At 39.2% G+C, this 20,331-nt stretch overlaps 1 protein-coding gene across 1 annotated transcript in view; it reads left to right on the forward strand.

The window, feature by feature from the left end:
* Positions 1 to 9,253, forward strand: part of LOC121294693 (dual specificity mitogen-activated protein kinase kinase 5) — a 70,819-nt gene extending 61,566 nt beyond the window's left edge. Inside the window, exon 22 of the mRNA XM_041218692.1 lies at positions 7,520 to 9,253. Within this exon, the coding sequence (XP_041074626.1) occupies positions 7,520 to 7,624 (105 nt within the window). The 3' untranslated portion in view covers positions 7,625 to 9,253. The remainder of the gene's footprint in view (positions 1 to 7,519) is intronic.
* The last annotated feature ends 11,078 nt before the right edge of the window (positions 9,254 to 20,331 follow it).

Here is a 20,331-nt window from a genome sequence, read left to right on the forward strand (position 1 = left end):
GTGAATTCCCAGTGGAGCCGCAGTCATTGTGAAAGAGCCTCTTAGCACCTTTGTTGTAGCCTTCCCCAGTGATGATTGGACCCAGCTGGTAGCAGATAAGAAAATGTTCCTCTCACAAAGAGGCCATGTCTCCTGCCTCTATGGTTTCAATAATTTTAAGAGCCCCCCTAAACCTGTTGAGGATTAAAAGTAGCCGTAGATGTGAAATGAGTGTCAAGTATTAGTAATCGGGAGATTAGGGCCCCTGGGACGCCGGAGATAAACAACTGCAATTAAGGCAGATCTGCCGGAGTAAACAACACTTCACACAAACAGATGCCTGAACCATTTTAGGGATTGAGTCCTGGGCAGCAAGGAATCGATGTATGTCTTGTTTACACATTGCAGACCCCTGCGAATACTGGGAGGCTAAATATTTCATAGAGTCTGATTTTAGTTAATTTATATTTCGGCGCTTCACAGTAGGTAGACTTGGTTCCAGCGGTAGCCAGGCCCCTTTTTATGCTGCATTCACAGGGAGTGACTAATTGTGTATGAAGGGCCCCTGCGTTTAAATTGGCCTCGACAAGAATGGAAATCTCGTTTTGCATTCAAGCAGCATGCTTTACTCTCTATTACTTAAACTAAATATTTCTAAGATACTGTCTTTCCTCCAGAAGCTGGAATTCTGGCAGCACTGTTTAATTCCGTCCGCGGGACTGTCGAATAATCTGTGCTTCTAATAGCAGGTGGCGTATGACAGTGAGCAAGAATATGGGAATTTGTACGCAACCCCTGTGCTGCAAATGTTTGTCCGGTTGCAGACAAAATGTAATAGTATTTTCCTCACTGAGCAGCCATGCAAAAGTAGCTTCAGTGCAAGACATCACCCTGATCAGCTGAATGAAACGTTTGCAAGAGATTGCTCTTGTTGTCAGGTACATGGTGAAACATTGTCCTTATACTGACTTCACGTAGGGGTTCGTGCTTGAGAATTAAGCATCCCTTTTTGGGGAGCCTGCTGTATATGGTTTTGTAAACCCGCTGCAGATGGTACTTCAGCTGTAAATATCTCGTAAACATTTCAGATGGCGATTTTCATATTAGCATGGAACTTCTCATGCAAAATATACCGACGCCCCTTTATTTGAGCTGTGACCCGAGCTGGCTTTTGGTTTCCGGATGGTACAGATACTTGGATATATTGGCTTCATACACAGCTGTTTGCTAGTATTCCTTCTGTTAAGGTCCAGTACCGGTGTTCCACAGTGAGAATGAACCGTTTAACAGCCACATTGCCACATATCCATTCTACTTCATGTTTACAAGCTGTTGCGTGAGATGTGCTTTTCCTTTACATTATGCCCTGGCGAGTTTTAGAGTATGAAGCGATGCGAAGCATGATCTTCATTTAAATTATCCGCGTCTTCATTTCAGCTAATGCCACAAGAACATTGTTTAATTTTACAGTTTTTCCATTATTTGTCTATATAAAAAATGTAAATGGGTTGGTAATTACATAAAATGACAGGTCTCAACAAACAGAACAAAAACTTTTTATTAACATGTAATCTTAATTTTTTGTATTTATATTGCAATATTAGCTGCATTGTCAGAAAGCATTGGGGCCAATGCAATTAACTTTAACAGCGAAATGTTGGGGAAATGATCAAATTAAAAACAATTAAGAAACAGTCATTTTAGCATTAGTGTACGGAAACCTTTAACAGATTTGACACTATTGTGTACAACTCACCTCAATCAGGCTACTTTTTAGAGTTCATTGGTGGGGCACGGTTTCATTGCTTGTTTATTGAATGCCATTCCACCTGGTGTTTATGACACACAAGCGTTGAATAGAGACGCATTTAGCAAAATGCCATTAGAAGAAATCCAATATGAGCAAATACTGTACCCACGATGTCCCTGTATCAGGACCACTAAGCGGTGTATTATTGTGTTCCCATCACATGGTTTGTCGATGTGCATTATTATAAACTTGTATTACTTTTCTCTAGCCTGTGTGATACTGCGACGGTCCTGCTGTGCAGTCACTGCTTGTGGAGTGGTTCCCTTGCAGTAAGATTCTATGTCCAAGGTTGAAACGGTGGGGGACGGTGAATGTAGGTCTAAAATGCAGATTCCATATGTTTATTATTTTAGAAGGCAGCCCCAGAACATATCTATCTAGTTAGCTTTTCTCTTTTAATATCCTCTCTAACTGTCTCTCACACGCACACACACACACACACACACACACACACACACACACACAAACACACATTCTCACCACTGGGATCTGATCATTTGTATGCAAATCTCGAAAACCGACTTCATTACACTGACCCCTTTCTCACTTGCCTTTGAGTTTTCTGGGGCTGCATTCGTCTTCCCTTTAAGAACCCTGAAATCAACGTCTCTTGCACTCCACAGCTGTATCCCTTCCACATCCTAATGAGGTGATGACCAGCCGCTTGTTATAATTGCTTTAGACTCCTTTTAATTTTCAGGCTTATTAATCATAAGTAGAGTTATTTAAAATTGCATAAATTAATCTTAGATTAAAAGCCTATCAGAGCCTCAAAACAATTAAGAATAAGGTAAAATTTCCCTTGGGTTGTGAGTTTTATTTTAATATTGCATTCAGGTGATCATCAGGACTTTGATGCAATGCAGTGATTAATATATTCAACATTTTAAATGAGTTTTCTTTTTCCTTAAAAAAAAGAAAAGGTAAGCTTGAATTAGATTTTGACCTAATATTTTTTTCCCTCATTAGTTCCTCCAGCTCATACTTAATATTAATAAAAGGTAATGGAATTAATTTTTGTTTGGGAGGTACGCTGAAGAAAACGGAGGTTTTGAAGAGCTGAGTGGGTCGTCATTTTGAATGTGTTAAACTGCAGTCTGTTCTTCTCCTCAGGAAGGCAGTAGATGGCTAATCACACTGCTGTCTGTTTTTCCATTGAGGACTGTCATGGTCCAGAGCAGGAATCTTGCTACCATCACTGCTATAGAGAGGTGTGCATAGACACTGGAGTGGGATTGCACTTCCACAAGCACAATTCAAATGCCTTTCATTTCCAGTCAGAAAAAAAAAAAAAAAAAAAACGTGAATCACGCGGTTAAAAATAAGACTTCCATTGCATAGCGGTTTTATTATTTATTGAGTTTAATAAGACACACCTGAGCTTGTTACCTAAACACTGTGGCTAATCAAGCTGCTAGTAAAACCTGGAATGTGTATTTGCTATGCAAAAGCAGTGTATTTGCTTATTCCCATCCATGAATCAGGAGAGCTGCAATATTGATTGGTTTGTGGGTCGCTACAGTATTAATCTATTTTAGGCAATGGCTGAATTTGAAATATAAATTAAATTGTCTGATTTGGTTGTTCTGTCCATTTCACTGAAGAAACTAATTATCTAGTAACAGACTGTACATCTTTTAAAAGACATTCTGGCATCTTCGTTTACCACAGCGTTCTGTCTATATTAAACTGCAGAACATTGAGACTGATCAGGGCAGTGCACTGTACAATCTGTGTGTTTCTATATGCCAGTTGTGCCAAATCTGTTCTTTGTCATTGCTGGTTGTTCTGGTAACTGCAGCGTCCAGTCTTGTGTTGAGAGCAGTGGAGTATTTCAGTTTACAGATGTTCATCTCGAGGTAGGAATATTAACCTGTCAATATTAATGCAAACCATTTCAATACCGTTTCAGCGCAGGGAGCATTAACAATAATGTGCATCATCCTTCAATGCGCGGGCTAAGGAGAGGTGCTGTCTTACTGGAATATAACATTTTCAATTGCCTCTGGCAGAGAAATATACTAGTGTAGATATGCACACCAGTGCAAAATCAAAGACTGTTTGAGAAGTGGCTGAAATTCAGCAAGTCAGTTCAGTGCTAAGGAACAGTTTTACAAGAGATTTACTTTGTGTTCTGTCCTTTGGAGAAGAACCTTTATTGTGGTGAAGCTTAGGGTTAGGGTTGAGCCAGGGACAGTTTAAGGTTGATATTAAAGTAATTAATCTCATCCTTTCACTTGCTCACCAGAAGAAGCTCGAGGTTGGAAGTGATTGATGCGATTTGTGCCCCTGTGAATGCCTGTGCATATTTGCATCCAGTTCAGGGTTAGAGATCTCCTTCCAGTATATTAGAGTAATTAACCTGAGCCTGTCAGGCTTGATCACCTCGTCATTTGAGGGTCCACAGGATTAATGTGGATTCTCCCCTCCCATTCTCCACCAGTCTTCTGTATATAGAATGATATGGAATAACTTAAGGTTCTAAGTTCTTATACTGTTTCCCGAATGTGTGAGCCACTTATATGTTTCACCTATTATTATTATAGAATGTGCAACGTCATGGAATACAGACATGTTTTACTGTCCTCAAAGAAACGTTCAGATCGTGACGGGCAGGTCTTGCTTTGAGCCATCCGCTGTATAAACTGGGTGTCCGGTCACAAGCTAGGGTTCGATTTGAAGGGCCAGAGATGAGGGCCCTCCGAGCTTTGCAAAGCCACTGCACAACTCCATCATGAGCTCTATCATTTACATGTCATGACTGTAGAGGTATTGATTTCTGTTGCATGGTCAGGCATGCAAAAGCATTTATTTTGTATTATTATTATTATTATTATTATTGTTGTTATTGTTGTTGTTGTTATTATTGTTTATTGTTTTTTTTTTAAGAAAATAATGTGAAGGATACAATAAAACTTTTAACACTGCAGATCTCTAATTTGGTCTATAAAAAACCTCTCCACACAACAAAGTTAGTTACTGCTGAAATAGTTAAGCACTGCATTAAATGGACAAATGTTTAAGAGAATGAAATGAATTGTAACCCTAAGAGGCCCTCTCCCCTCCCCATCCCCATCCCCATCCCCTATCCCCATCCCCTCTCCCCCCCTCCCCTCCTCCCCTCTCCCATATCCCTATCCCCATCCCCTCTCACCTATCCGCATCCCCTCTCCCCCTCCCCTATAGGGGGATTGGGTTAGGGGATATCCCCATAGGGAGAGGGCCTATCCCCTTCCCCTCTCCCCTGTCCCCATCCCCTCTAGTGGACAAGGGACAGGGGTATGGGAGAGGGTATAGGGGTAGTCCCCCTATCTCCCTTTCCCCTCTCCCCTCTCCCTCTCCCCTCTCCCCTCTCCTCTCTCCCCTCTCCCGTCTCCCGTCTCCCCTATCCCCATCCCCTTTCCCATATCCCCATCCCCTCTCCCCACAGTCTGTGTTTATTTTACACGTTTGTTTGGAGCCGGTATGTTGTCGGGGAGCTCATCTGTCCTGATGAAGCCCTGACCAGTGAGCCTACGATGCCCCCAGCCCTGCTGTGCCATTAACGATAGGTTAATGTACAGTATAATGTCTCAGGACTCGAGGTTCATTACACTTCTGAGAGCAGGGGCTCTCCACACAGCACCAGAAGCCTCCATGTATTATACCATGCAGTAAAATCACCCCTTTCATACCACACACAAAGAAACTGTGTTCTGAATGCTGTGCTCGTTCTGCACTGCCTTTTACTTTCCTTATTGTTACTTTTGTTTTTTAAATGAAGTTTGGTTTACTTTCAGTAAGTTGTTTCTGTAAAGAAGTACAATAAGGGTTTGGGTGTGGTTTATATATGGGTGGGCCAAAATAGATGTGTAGGTGTACAGAAATAAAAAGGTCTCAATCTTTCAAGTGTGTGTAATTTTGCATGCTATAACTAAAACGGTTCAATGGTGTACAGTCCCAGCACACAAGCTTTAATCATAGAGAGGCTAAACTCACTGCAGACCAGGGTTTGGTTTTTTACTTGTTAACCTTCCTTTAGATAAGATATATTTGATTTTTGATTGTTTTGCTCTTGGTGTCACACATTTTCTTTTTGTTTTTCCTATTCACAGTCAAGCCTTTTTAAAAATGCAATCAGCTTTAAACAGGTTTAAGAAGGTCCCCTTTATCAGGAAAACGAGGAGTGACAAGTTCATTTAGAAAACCTGGTTTGTCATTGTTTATCTCATTTTCAGAGTTGACACGCAGAATTAGACTAGCTGACACTCACTCTGCGCCTGTCTCACCGGTTCAGTTACCCAGCCCTGTGTGGTGCCCTTTGGCAGGACAAAGTACTGTAGACCCAGAAAAGAAAAACAACAGTTACAGTATTACTGTTTCATGCTTGTTTTTTCATTGTAAAAGAACTTGTAGGCATGTTTGCTCGTTGATATAATAAATAGCGATTGGTGTATTAGCTCCTGCCTGTAATTAGTTATAAACAGGATTAGTCAAATCCTTTGTTTTTTGGGAGGGGGGGGGGGGGGGGGGGTTTTGTTTAGTTTTTTATAGGATTCTGGATATCTAGTTCAATTACATCCCTGGTTTTCCTGAATTGGTTAAAAAAAAAAAAAAACCTGAAGGATTGACTCCAGGTACTGAAGCGGTTATTTTGTAATTGTTTTTATTGATTGTTTTCTTTAGGTCAAGCAGTTTATAGATAGCAATAACACAGGTAGCGTGATGTGGTTTTTTTTATTTTGTTATGTTTTTTTTTTCTTTTACCTTTGGCTGGAAAAATGCTACAAATGTATTTTTGTAAGGAATAATTCTGAAAGTAAAATATGATCCATAACCTTTGAGAAGATATGCAAAAACAGACTGAAACATGTATCATATACTTTTAATAAATAACAAGAAAGTGTCATGGTAAATACGTGTCCATAATGCCGTCATGCTATTGTTTCATTAGAGCTGCTGTACTATAGTCTTGTTTCCACAGCCACAAGCTGTTATATTGAGCAGAAAATCTGAGTTAAAAAAAAAAAAAAAAAAAAAAACAGTTACTGTGTGCTGCTCATGCATGCAAGGAAAGGGCCTGTTTGTGCAACAGTAAAAGCATGGCAGCTTTCTTGTCGGGTCACAGCCAGGGTCCAGTCGCAGGCAGGACTGTTCAAGCTTGCAGAAACACATTTTAGGCTCCTGTTTGTTTCATTTTCTTCAACATTACCTTGGAAAACCAAAGCAAATTAATAATAGAATATTTAAGTACAGCAGGTGGTTGTGTGTTTTTGAAAGCATTGCTCCAGGCTACAGTTACCACTAGTGCTTTTACTGAACGGTGTTGTTTTTTTTATTATTATTATTTATTTATTAACCTGTTGTCTTATACATTATCGATTGCACTTCACAGGAATGTATGATCACATGCAGGCAGGGTGTTTGAATGATGGTGAAAATGATAAATTGAGTCTTTTTGTCAAGAATGAGAATCTGAAACTCCATATTTAAGAGGCGAAAAGGCCTACCTATTTTGTTGGGGTCATATTCCTGAAACATCTAGATTGTTGATGATTGTATTCTTTATGACAATGAACCTGGGGTATGGAGAGGGGTCATTCGGTAATCGCTGAAGGATCAAACTTGACCTCCCCTCCCCCCATTTCAGAGTTTGTTGCCCCCCCTCCCCTCCCCTCCCCTTCCCTTCCCCTTCCCAGATGTCTGACCTCTCTTCCTAAGGTTCTGAATGTTTCCTTCTTCTTCTCGCAGGGCCACTCATTCATCCTGCTGTACAACGATGGGAATGCGGAAGTGGTGTCTATGTGGGTGTGCAGGATGCTGGAGGAGCGGCGGTCCCAGCAGGGCCTCCAGTGAGAGGCACGAGGGCTGGCACAGCAAACTGCACCGTGCTAGCCAGCTTGAGGTGCCAATTACTTCAATGCCAATTGATTCATACAGCGCCTTTCAAGACGAGCATTCCGCGCCACCGTTACAATTGTATAGACAGTGATCACAGTCAGGAAATGGGACTGTATTCTGCATCCATTTACTGCCAGCTCTGATACCTCAGTTTTCTTTTGAGTTCTCGTTTGAAGTCTTCTCTCTGCTCAGTGTAGGAGGTTACACTGCAGGCAGTTCTGTTTGTCACTCTAACCGCTCCACAATGTTATTTTGCTTGGTGTTGCTGTATGTTCCTGGAGATGCCAGAATCTGGTGTTTTTTAATGTAAATCAGCACCAGTGACAGCTTGTCCGGGAGCTGAAGACAATCTGAGGCAAAGGCCACATCGCAGAGTGCCAATTCAAAGAGCCTCACCTCCAGCTTACTTTGCTTCTTCTACGGCTTGGTGTTGCCAGTGCTCTGTACTGACAGGAGAATATCATTCATATAACCCCCCCCTCCTCCACACACACACACACCTTGTTTTGTTGCCACCACTGTGCACAGTGCAGAGAAGCTACTGTACCACATGTTTTAATCTTCGTCATACTCCTACAGCAGGTGAGGTCATTCTTGTAGACCTCCAATTAGGATTAGTCGTTTCTTGTCCTGAAAGCCCACTTTTAACATCTTCAGCATATATTTGAAAGTGCGCAATGACATATATTAAAAAAAAAAAAAAAAAAATTAAAAAGGTGTGTGATTTTAATTTAGCAGAAACAGTGACTCGAGTGACTTGCCATGCTAACCTGTGCTTTCCATGTTTTCACTGTGCTTCACGATGATTTTACCATGGGGTACCGTATTGAACTTGTATAAAAGAAACCTCTCTTTTTTCAGTCACATTTGGCTCTGACACTGACGTTTTCCAGCCCTTGACTTGGCATTAATCATGGTTACAGTCTGAACTTTGTCTTAATTGCTCCTGTGTCACAGCCACTCGCCAGACAGGTGGTACCAGAAATAAATCAGCCGAGTTTCTACCTTAAGGTCCTGGTCTCACGTGAGACACATCAGGGTTTTCATGCCTCTGTAATATTTAACCTGTTCTAGATTAAATCTTACAGATACAGACTTTGAGTGAGAGACTTCATTTCAATAATGGTATAGCATAAAGCAGAGCGGCAGTGTGTCTTCGGGTGGAATTAAACTGATTAAACGATGCAGATCTCAATGGGGTTCCTGGTCCTGGTAGAAACTATGAAAGACATGGAGATGCATGAAGTAATTAGTTGTGCAATTCCATCCAGAGTGAGCTGTCCAGAGTGGTGCTCTCATTGTGCTCCACTGAGCAATGAATGGGCTGTATGTGTATTTCTATTGTTATTAGACATTATAAAAAGCATTGTACCAATTACGAAGCCATGCAAATTCTTCCATGTGTAATAGGTTCATTTGAAAAAGGCTTTTGCAAAAAAAAAAAAAAAAAAAAAAAAAAAACAATAATTACCAATCCACAAACATCCCTGTACCGTGCATGTGAAAACATCAACTAGAAAACGAGCTTCAGTCTCTCAATACACTTATTGACTGGCTAGTAGGCACCCACGGTCTCCTGCTGGACAATAAGAATATGACACCTCTAACACCTTGTCACCTATGACAAGAACATGACACCTGGCCCTGTAGGACAATAAAGAAATGTGATTTATAATCACATGACTCTTAATTTTACTGGAAGATAAAAAAAAAAAAAAAAAAAACACATTTTGAAAAGTAGATATTAATCTCTTTATCAATCGCTTTCAACCACACCTTGGCGTGAAACCTCAGATCTACAGACTAGGATCACGTGATGATGTTCTGTATGTTAGCCTGAACCGGGACTGGACTGGACTGCTCTGGAGAATTGGAATGGCCGGGCAAGGTTGATACTTCATGAAAAAAAGAATCTGCCTTCAGAGGTCCGACAACGCGCTTTCAAGCAAATGAAATCTGTATTTACTGTGAAGTGTAAACAAAATGCGTGTGCTTGTGTGTGTATATATATATATAATACCACTATGCTATGATTTGCCTCCTACTCTGCTGCAGATATAAAGTATGATTTAATTACTCCTGTTATCTCATTTCACTCAACTCGGGTTGTTAATGTCTACCGGACGATGCTCTGTTTGATCGATAAACCCTGTCTATTGATCCCTTGGTTTTCATTTTGCAAGCCCACTTACCAACAAACAACGCCACCAATTGATAGAAATTAGGCAGATTTAGTGACCGAGAGTAACAGATTGGGTTACACTGTACAACAAAATAATTAGTGGAAGAGGCCGACGCGGCTGCTGCTTATGAGGGGTTAATGTATGCAGAGCACCGGACAGAAACCTCTCCAATATGTACGTGTTGACTTGAAGTCATAAATACAGGATATCATAGTTATTTACAACTAGTGAAACTCCCACGATGTTTGTTGTTGTTTTTTGTTTTTATTAACGCATCATAATACTTAACGCAGGCCATCTCTTTTTATACAGGCCTTTGCAGTAGCCTATTACCAATGTAGTCCTAAACAAGACAGATAGATAGACACAATAAGGGTATGAATATTATTAATATATTGTGCGCATACAGTCCCATCAACGTACCGGTCACGTGTTCTTTACTATTAAATGTCACTAAGTAATCCAGTGTGTATTCTGGTTATATAAATATGTTTCTGAGAGCTAGAGCGAGTTGCTCATCTGCCTGCCGAACTACTAAACCGTTATGATTTGTGAAAACTGCACTCACCGCACAAAGCAACCGGCCTGGTCGCTGTAGGATGCTGTGTGTCGCTATTCTTAATCCCGCACATGTGTGTGGAACAGAGCTAAACATTCTAACCACAGCTAGACAACATGAGTCTGCTTAGATCTGGGATCATCTACTGTGTAAACTGAGCCTCAACATGCATTTGGGGTTAGCAATCAATTACACAGGAATGTATAGCAATCAATTACACAGATATTTCCATTTGAATAACTGCGGAATGTGACGTGAATGAATGCTTTTATATGGTGCTGATACAACTGTTAAACGGAGAACATTCGTTTTCAATTGGAGCGTTTATTAAACTTCCACTGAATTAGACTGCTGTGATTTATGTGGCAATCTCGCACGTCGCTCACCCTCTTTTTCATGTCCCCTTTTTTTTTTTTTTTTTTTTTAACATATGCTTCAAATGTAAATATATATAATATATAATATATATATATATATATATAAGTGTATATATATATATATATATATATATATAGAAGGTCGGAACAGCTGGGTGCAGGTAGGCAGAAGCAGGGAAAAAAAGAAACTTCGTCAAACACCACCACCAGGAATCAAAACAACCAACAGATTTGAGTTACTTCAGAATTTTGATTAGCAGAACCAACAACAAGAGAATGAATGGAACAACATCCAGGACCCTATTGACTGTGGTGACAAGACAGTAAAAAGAAGGTAGGTCATGATTGTTGGGGACTCCGTATTGAGAGACACAGCTAGTTCAGTTCGCAGTTTGGACCCCCTTACTACAACAGTGTGCTGCCTTCTGGGAGCCTCGGTCCAGCACATCACTGAAAACGTGGACAGGCTCCTAGAACGAACGACCCGGTAGTAGTCGTCCACATCGTTACAAACAACATTGGAAGAGACAGACCAAAATCCTTGCAAATGCAAATTCAGAGAGCTAGGAATGAAATTAAAAGAGAAAAACAAAACTGTGGTATGTTCTGGTATACTACCCGCACCTTCAAAGGACCATATGGACAGCTGGACATAATAAATCAAAACCAATGGTTGAAGATGTGGTGCACACGGGAAGGCTTCAACTGTCTTGATCATTGGACCACATTCTACAAACGAGGACTATCTGTATAGACGGGATTGACTGCATTTAAATAACAAGGGAACTAGTCTACTTGGAGAAAGAATATCCTCGAGTAGATTCGGAAGCATTTAAACTAGAAAAGGAAGGGGGGAGAAATCAACACAAAAAACAAAATTTGTCCTTCGCCATGGTTACATAGATCCTTTACGTCATTAATACTAAATATTAGACTTGCTCTCGCTGAGTGTAGTTATTGGCCAGTCCCTGCCTCGTTTATTAGACACGTTTAACTAGGGACAAATATATAATTAATCGACGTTCCATTTGGATTATATGACAAAGATTGTTTAATTTCCAGTGTCACTTACGGTTACATCAAAGTTTCATGCTTCTAGATATGATTGCTCCAGTTTCCCGGTGACTACAGAAGCTATCTTGCAGCTATATATATATATATATATATATATATATATATATATATATATATATATAAGATATAATAGAATACACATATCTTAGAACCACTGCGCCAATGGTTATGCTTCGTTTTAACAAATAATTATTGACCCGGCGCTGGTCTAAGATTGCTTCTCTTCCCACTGCTTCACTTTCCAGTATCTGCTTGTCTATCTGCCTGAGCCGCTGACCTTTGCCAGGCTTTCTAACTTGATTAGTGCATCAGGTCATTTAAAGTGTGCCAGGCCTGTAAACCGCCATCACCAGCCTTCTTTTATCAGTGTCCACTAATTAAAATGTCACCGTTTCATTTGCAGGGCACACTGATGCTCTCGTAGCAATCTTTTCCTAATAAAGAGTCTAATCGAACTGCTGTTCTCATCCGGAGAATGGCTGCACAAGAACATCTAAATGCACCGAGCCGGCGTGGATCAATAGCAAAGGAGAGGATTGATCTCGCTCTAAAATGAAATTTATTGGGGTCATGCTTTTATATGGTGCTGATACAACTGTTAAACGGAGAACATTCGTTTTCAATTGGAGCGTTTATTAAACTTCCACTGAATTAGACTGCTGTGATTTATGTGGCAATCTCGCACGAGCCCTGCAGGAGAACACTGCGGGGTTTGATTTTTTTTTTTTTTTTATGACACAGCTCTGTAGGTTTTAACCTAAATGTTATTCGCCAGCCTGCTTCAAAAGTAAACTGTGCCGGGTATTTTCTAGCTGTGGGGATGTGTATTCAGTCCTGTACAGCACACCTGGCTTCAAACGCTGTAAAACGCACAGCGTACCTACAGCATATATTGTTATACGAAAAAATAATTTAAAAAAAAATAAATCATTTCGGTGTGGATTAGGGTTTTGGTTAATGATTGTATTAAAGACAATATAAGTATTGATGGTTACAATCAAAAAGCTGACTCTATCTAGGTTACATTTTGATAGGCCTGTTTCTTGTGGGTTGTATTTTGCATCAAATCGGTTATTTGTTTATTGGAACTGATTCTGCCGCATCTTTCAGCGCGCTTTACCTCGAGTCCTTTAATAACCATCGATCTCACTTCAGCCGTGAACCTGGTCATCTGAACTGCCGCACGGAAGACACGTTGCATCCTTTAACTCATCGAGCTATTAAACTGTCGTGTGTATCGTGCGATAATATAGAATAATTAAGAACAAACACGAGGTCGTGAGCGCCTCCCTGTTAGATTGGCACACACAACCCAAGAGCGCACTTATCTGCGGAATTTAATTTCTACTAAAAACAACAATTTACACGTCTGTCAAAACGAAAGAAAAAAAAAACAATCTGAAAACGCGCGCACATAGCCCGATTGCACGCTTTTAAACAGGAAGTCTTAAACAATATAATTGAAACATTGCAGGCATGTCATTATCACATGTAAGCTGTTTTAATTGTGTATTTAATTGAAGCCACTTTTATTATTATTTTTTTTAAACACTGGAATTAATGCATTCCATTTATGTTTTTATTTTTGCATTAACAGATCACAATGCAATCTTCAACAGGTGTGAGATGTGATGGAACAAATAATGCCAGTTTAAATCGATACATTGTAATCAGAAATGTACTCATGTTTAAATATAGGCCGCTACTATACTAAAAAAATGGGCAACTACATTGGCCTAGTCTACCATAATTATTACATGTTTATACATATATAATATGCACTGAATAAGTACATAACCGGTTAATGTATGTACTGACAGTGTCCTACAGGGGGCAGTGGCGGCGAGCCCTAGTCCTGTGCTGGCGCACACTGCAGTAGGACCTGAAAGCCTGTCTGCGCGTTATTTCAATATTATACATCAGTGTTTTATTTTTATTTTTTTGTTTTTTTTTTTTTTTTTTTTTTTTAAAGAGCACAGCGTTACTTGCCAGTCTGAATCCGTGTTTCGGTTTTCTCTGTTCCACTGTATACGCCGTACCTGTCCTCTCTCTCTGTCCTGCCGGCAGCTTTGACAGGTCGGGGTTTGCAGACAGTACGGCGGAGCCTGGTATTTTGGTTCTGTTCATCTCCTTTAATTTTTTTCTCTCTGTTTCTTATATTAAAACAAACGTCCCGTTACGTTGAGGTCAAATTGTATTTTTTATATCTATCTTTTTTTCAGTCTAACTGAAATTGATTGCTCTCTGATTTCTAAAATTATATATATATATAATCCTTTTAAATAAGTACAGACGTCAGCTGTTTAGTAATTGATAGGCTGGGTTGCTTAGCGGTTGTGCGGCAAGTGGAGAAGAGATGTTGCACTTTACTGCACAAGGCCTACCGGGGCCCTACAAACAGATACAAAATACAATTAATATCTAAAGGAGAGAAACAAATTAGCACGTTGCCGCAGCACTTTACAGAGCCGCGCGTTTCTCAATCAAAGGCTGTTAATTAAAACGTAATTGTAATAATAAAAACACGGTTAAAGTAGCAGACATGTCTTAATTGCGTTCGAGTTGTAAACTGAAGTGTGAAGTCGAGGGTGTAAGTCAGTCAGTGTGTGTGTGTGTGTGGGTGTGGGTGTGTGTGTGTGTGTGTGTGTGTGTGTGTGTGTGTGTGTGTGTGTGTGTGTGTGTGTGTGTGTGTGTGTGTGTGTGTGTGTGTGTGTGTGTGTGTGTGTGTGTGTGTGCTGAATACCTGCAGGCTAGCGCGCTGATAATAAACCGTGGACACTGTTAAAAATAAATCGCTGCTTTGGTCTGTGTTTGGAACCTCTTGTTTTAATTTGGAACCCCTAGGTTGGATTCGAATGTGCGAATATATTTGGAACCCAGTATAGAACCTCTGCTCATTCTTCAGCATGGCTCAGGACCGGTTCTGAGGTTCCACGCCGTGTCCCTCAATGTTAACAGCGGTAGGTGTCGGGAGATGACTGGTATGTGAAGAATCCACACGCACACACTCTCACAAACAGTAAGTGACAGGAATGACTTGCCATGGGTTAAAGGCAGAGACACATCTTCAATCAGCCTTCATATCACTGGCCAGGAATGAATCCGATGTGCTCACACTGACTGCTTTTCAAAAGATTATCTGAGGTCAAGTTTAAACTGCAAACCCTCACTGGAAAAAAAAAAAAAAAAAAAAAAAAAAAACAACCGTATCTATGTTACAATATAATATTTGTATATGGGTTGATTATCCAACAATATATATCACACACACACACACACACACACACACACACACACACATGCGCGTGTGCATATAATAGTAAACATACATAGTACATGTAGGTAGAAGGACCAGTTATTTTTACACACATATTATTCCATTATTATCTGTATATTAATCATATCTTTCCAAACTTTTGACAGCACTGCTTGCGGGGTTAGCACGCAGAGAGAGAGCCCTTGTGTTTAACCCTGTCCCATGAGTCACCTCTGCTCCCTGCTACTCCTCTTTGACTCGCTTAGAGAGAGCTAGCCCATACAACTGTAATTCAAACGTGTTATTTATTGTTTCATTTATAACTCACAAATATACAATTCACATTTCATTTATAGCTGTAAAACACCCACTGGTTTCAACTGGATGTTTTTTTTTTTTTTTTTTATAGTTACTGAAGAATTTCTTAAATAGTTATATAACTTTAAAATAATTTCATCTATATATATATATATATATATATATATATATATATATATATATATATATATATATATATATATATATAGCTATTGTGTTGTTATTATTACTAGTAATATGAGTATTAAATGATAATCATCATTATCATGTTTTAATTACCTACAGGACTGCCCTGATTGGCTAAAACGTTGACTGCGCTCTGAACCGTCTGTTCGGTCCCCTTAAATTACTCACCTCGCGACTATGCTTCCATATCAGCACGCGCTGATAAAATAGAAAGGGTTCACAATAGGCAAAGCCCCATTCACTTAAATATGACTCGCCCTATAGTGACAGATGGGAACCTTAGCCAGCCCTATTCATCGCTGTGCTTCCTCTGTCCGTGCAGCCCTGCTTGCCAGAGCTGCACACGAGAGGTACTCTATTTGCAGTTATTTAAAAGTTACTACCTTTGTTTTGTGATGCGTTTATAGGTACACATATGGTGCGCATAAATTCTATAGCCACTTTCTTCCTAACAGATATTAATAGATTCTAAAGAACAAGCAAAGAAAAACGGTTCTGTAAAGCACAGGCAGATGAACATATGGTTTCGTGCAAATTAAATAGTATAGCATCGTTTGTTGTGTATTCCAAACGAGCTAGGCTAGACTGAACATAGGCAGCTTGCACTTAAAAACATTTTTAATGTTAGGGTCTTTATATGGGAAATTAATTTCAGGATAGACCGAAAACTGAATTGAATTCATTGCCTTGTCGTTTTGTTTTCAAGTCCCTATCCTAAATCTTTGATTGAGATCTTGTTAGTAGGTTAATCTGTGGTCGTGAGCCACCAATACTTAACAACGAAAACGATGAGAAACGCGCGTGTCGTGAGCCACAGTATTCAAGTTTGATTAGAATTCAATTATAAATAAATGCAAACAATGTATTTGAAATGTTTCATAATCACGACTACAATTTTGTTGTCATCTGTAAATAGTCACCAATACGTATTTATATATGTATGGTTTTTTGTGTGATTTTGCATAGAGATAAACAAAACACAGATGCGTGGCGTTTGGTTATACATTTCAAACATTGTGTGGAACTATACAGGCTGCTTGCAGCACGTGTTCAGCTGACCTGGCCTGTCAATAATTGATCCGATTGAACGTGTACACTTCTGGAGCTGTGTAAATATGTATCGAGTTTATTGCAACCAAACGGTTGACCTCGTAAAATAAACTCTGCCTGGCAGATTGTAGAACAGCCTGCAGTTTACTGTGCATATATGCTTGGAAAGTCGATCTGTTTTTATCTTGTTGTCCTGGCAGTTTTACATGTCATTATACTTTAACATAATAAGCCTTATAAAACCTCTTAATAAACTGGAACACCTTTTAAAAAAATTGTCCCCGTTTTTCAAACACTATTAGTCTTAGATGTACAATCTAAAAAATTACAAAACAAATATCGTTCATGGTATAATATATTTACCATATTATATATTGTACACTGTATGCGTTTGTTCGTAATCATATATGTATTACATATATATATATCTAATATATATATAATCAATTCACATGTATGTTGTTTCTGAAAGGGACTGCAGTGCATTCTAAAAATAAAAAGCAACGATTACGACATGGATTAAAATAATTTAACATGCTTATGAAGTTTACTCGAGCTTTATAAATATTTAAATACGCATTTGTTTAAACGATTATACATGCATGCATGCAGCGGAGCGGCTTTGATGAGTTGCGTTGAGAGAAACATCTTATTGAAGTCTACCCACGATAGTGGAGGTACCGCAAGAAAAGGATCTGCTAGAATTGCCGCTGCAAACTCTAATTAAAAGCCGGGGGGGGGGGTTTCTGTCAGCGTTACCAGGTGGATGCGAGTCATTTTGGAAACCCTCTCGTTCATCTGTAGCTCCCATGCCTTTGGAATAACTGCTAACAATGCAGCCTTCACCCACTTCTCTAAACAATGAAAAAGAAAGGAATAATTACAGGATAACATTGTAATTATTGAAAGGGCGAGGGGCGCAGTCTGATCGTGAAAGCTGAAACGAATTTCTGGATCAGGTTTACGTCCATTCCGCTTTGACTCGATTAATTATGCATCTAGTCCAGCTTCCTGAATGATATTTAAGACGGGTGCATGGTAATTAAGCGGGTCAGATCAACAGCAATGTATACCTATTCATTTAAATAAATAATAATAATAATAATAATAATAATAATAATAATAATAATCCCGGTAGTTAGCCCATGACCGGGATGAACCAGCTCAAATAACCATGAATGTATCGCATGCCTTATATTAGAATACATAACTCTCACTACTGTTTTAAAAAATAATCCAATTCTAGTTCTTGGAATCCACCATTATGTACATTTTACAATAACACACCCCAGATATGCAAATGACTAACAATACTGTACTTTCTTGGCATCGATGGAGTTAATTTATAGTTTCCAAAAAAGGGGCCCGGCTCAGTGGATGGGCTTCTGAGAACACGTATCCACAGAGGCTCATCCCAAATCCCAAGCAGGCAATATCGTTTTAATAACAGTGCGTGTTTTATTATGTAACACATGTGTTGGTTGAGGGCAAAAGCTGTTCTAGTTCAATAGAGGACTGCTTAGTGAAAGCGATAGCCCGGGGCACTGTGTGGACGTTATTACCTTCTATTTGATTGGGGTAATTGTTCAAGTTTGGGCAGAGACAGCATGATTAATTACAGTTTAATTAACGTGTCCATTAAGAACAGCTACTGCTTACGTGTTGTTAAAAGAGACCCTGAAGATTATTGTTATCCATCTATCTGTGTGTGTGTGTGTGTGTGTGTGTGTGTGTGTGTCTGTTAATAAAAACCATAATATGTTGTCAATAAAGATTATAGCTCCATGTGTTTAACTAGATATAGTGGGTGGTGATTGATTATTTTAATGGACAATGCACAGTTGCACTTCTTTTCAAAGTGTATTAGATTCATTCAATTTGTATAGCCTCTGCATATCTAATATTTATAATAAAGTTATGAGATAAATATAGATAGAGATAGATAGATAGATAGATAGATAGATAGATAGATAGATAGATAGATAGATAGATAGATAGAAGGATATAATTAATTAGTTATTGCCTTTTGTCTTCCTGTTATAAATGTTGGTGTTATATTTCCCATTTAAAGTAAAATGGTTATATATTTCTAATAATAAACTAGTTAATAAGCCAGTAATCCAGCAGTGGTTAATAGGGTTACTGAGCGGTAAACGTTCACCTTGTGTTTCTTTCATTCTTCCTATACGGGTTCATTCATCAGCCTTACAGGGGATCCAACTGAGCTATCAGAGTCTCAGCTCAACTACACAATATCAGATAAACGTATGTTTCTTCTTATAAAGAAAGATATATTTATATATATATAATCACAACATGACGGGGCGACTTTGAACTGCCCCGTATGTCTTATACTATGCACATAGACTCTGCGAACATGGAGTCGACCTAAGGGTCATCCCGATTTACTACCGATAACTAGTCAAATGATTTATCAATTATACCAGTCGTAAACGCAAGGTGGTATGGGATTCTCATAACGTGTTTTATATCGTCTGACAAACATGTGTGTTCGACAAAGGCTGACGAGGTTGTGAGAGAGACGAACGACTCCCGATATCTGACGCCCCCCGCTATAGACTGCGGGGGCGGGGGGGGTGACAGCCTTTCCTTTGGGGGGGGGGGGGGGGGTAAAACCCACCGCGGGCTGAGCAGCGAGCGTGCCTCGGGATGATTCTCAATGCAAAGTTTAAAAAGCAATCAGGGGTTCTGTTTTCGTGAGATCTCTGATTATATGCCTGTACAGAGCATCAGCCGATCCCTTCACAATGACTCCCAGTTCAGTCTGATGGCGTCTTTACTTTAAAACATGAATTGATTAGTCTATCCGCGAGCGAGTCTCTTCGGATGGCCCCACAACGTGATAAATAATAAATTCCTTTATTTTTTTCTCGCTATCGATTTTCTTTCTTTTTTCTTTTTTTTGTTTGTTACTGTACTGGGTGTAACCGCCGCGCCAAGACAGCGTGCTGTGGTTTTTTTTTTTTTTTTTTTTTTTTTTTTTTTTATCGTGTTTGCAGTGGGAAAACTGAATAAATAGTTTGTTAGTGGTGGATTTTTACTTCTCCGTTGATTGATAGCTAAATTGTGGAACATTTTTAATTACGGAATCCAATAAAGTCGATTTTCACATTTTCTACTTTACTTAACAATCTTCTCTGTAATTCAGTGAAAACCAACCCTCCCCCGCCTTGTTAATAATTAACAAATCATTAAACAAAATATGAAATTTAATATGAAAGCAGAGCATTTAGAATATACAGTATATATATATATATATATATATATATATATATATATATATATATATATATATATATATATATATATATATAAACCGGGACAGACACGAGTATAATTCTGATAAATAAAATACCAAATGCCTATTCCCATAAGTAATAAGTGACTCATTATCTCGTTGCTGGACACTTAATATTACAGTTTTTAGTTCAACCTGAGCTGTTTTTTAAACACAAATAAATGCGTACCTTTTACAACTTCAGACGGACACCGTAGTTGTAGACTCGATATGTATAGATCAAGCTGGACACTGGAAATACTGTCATACAGCGATACCCCTATAGCCCTCGCTGTACAATTAAGAACTTCGCTAAACTTGAACGGAATTGTATAGACCAGCTATATCCAAAACTCTGTCT

This window comes from Polyodon spathula, chromosome 19 (assembly GCF_017654505.1).
Source record: "Polyodon spathula isolate WHYD16114869_AA chromosome 19, ASM1765450v1, whole genome shotgun sequence".
Taxonomy (NCBI): Eukaryota; Metazoa; Chordata; class Actinopteri; order Acipenseriformes; family Polyodontidae; genus Polyodon; species Polyodon spathula.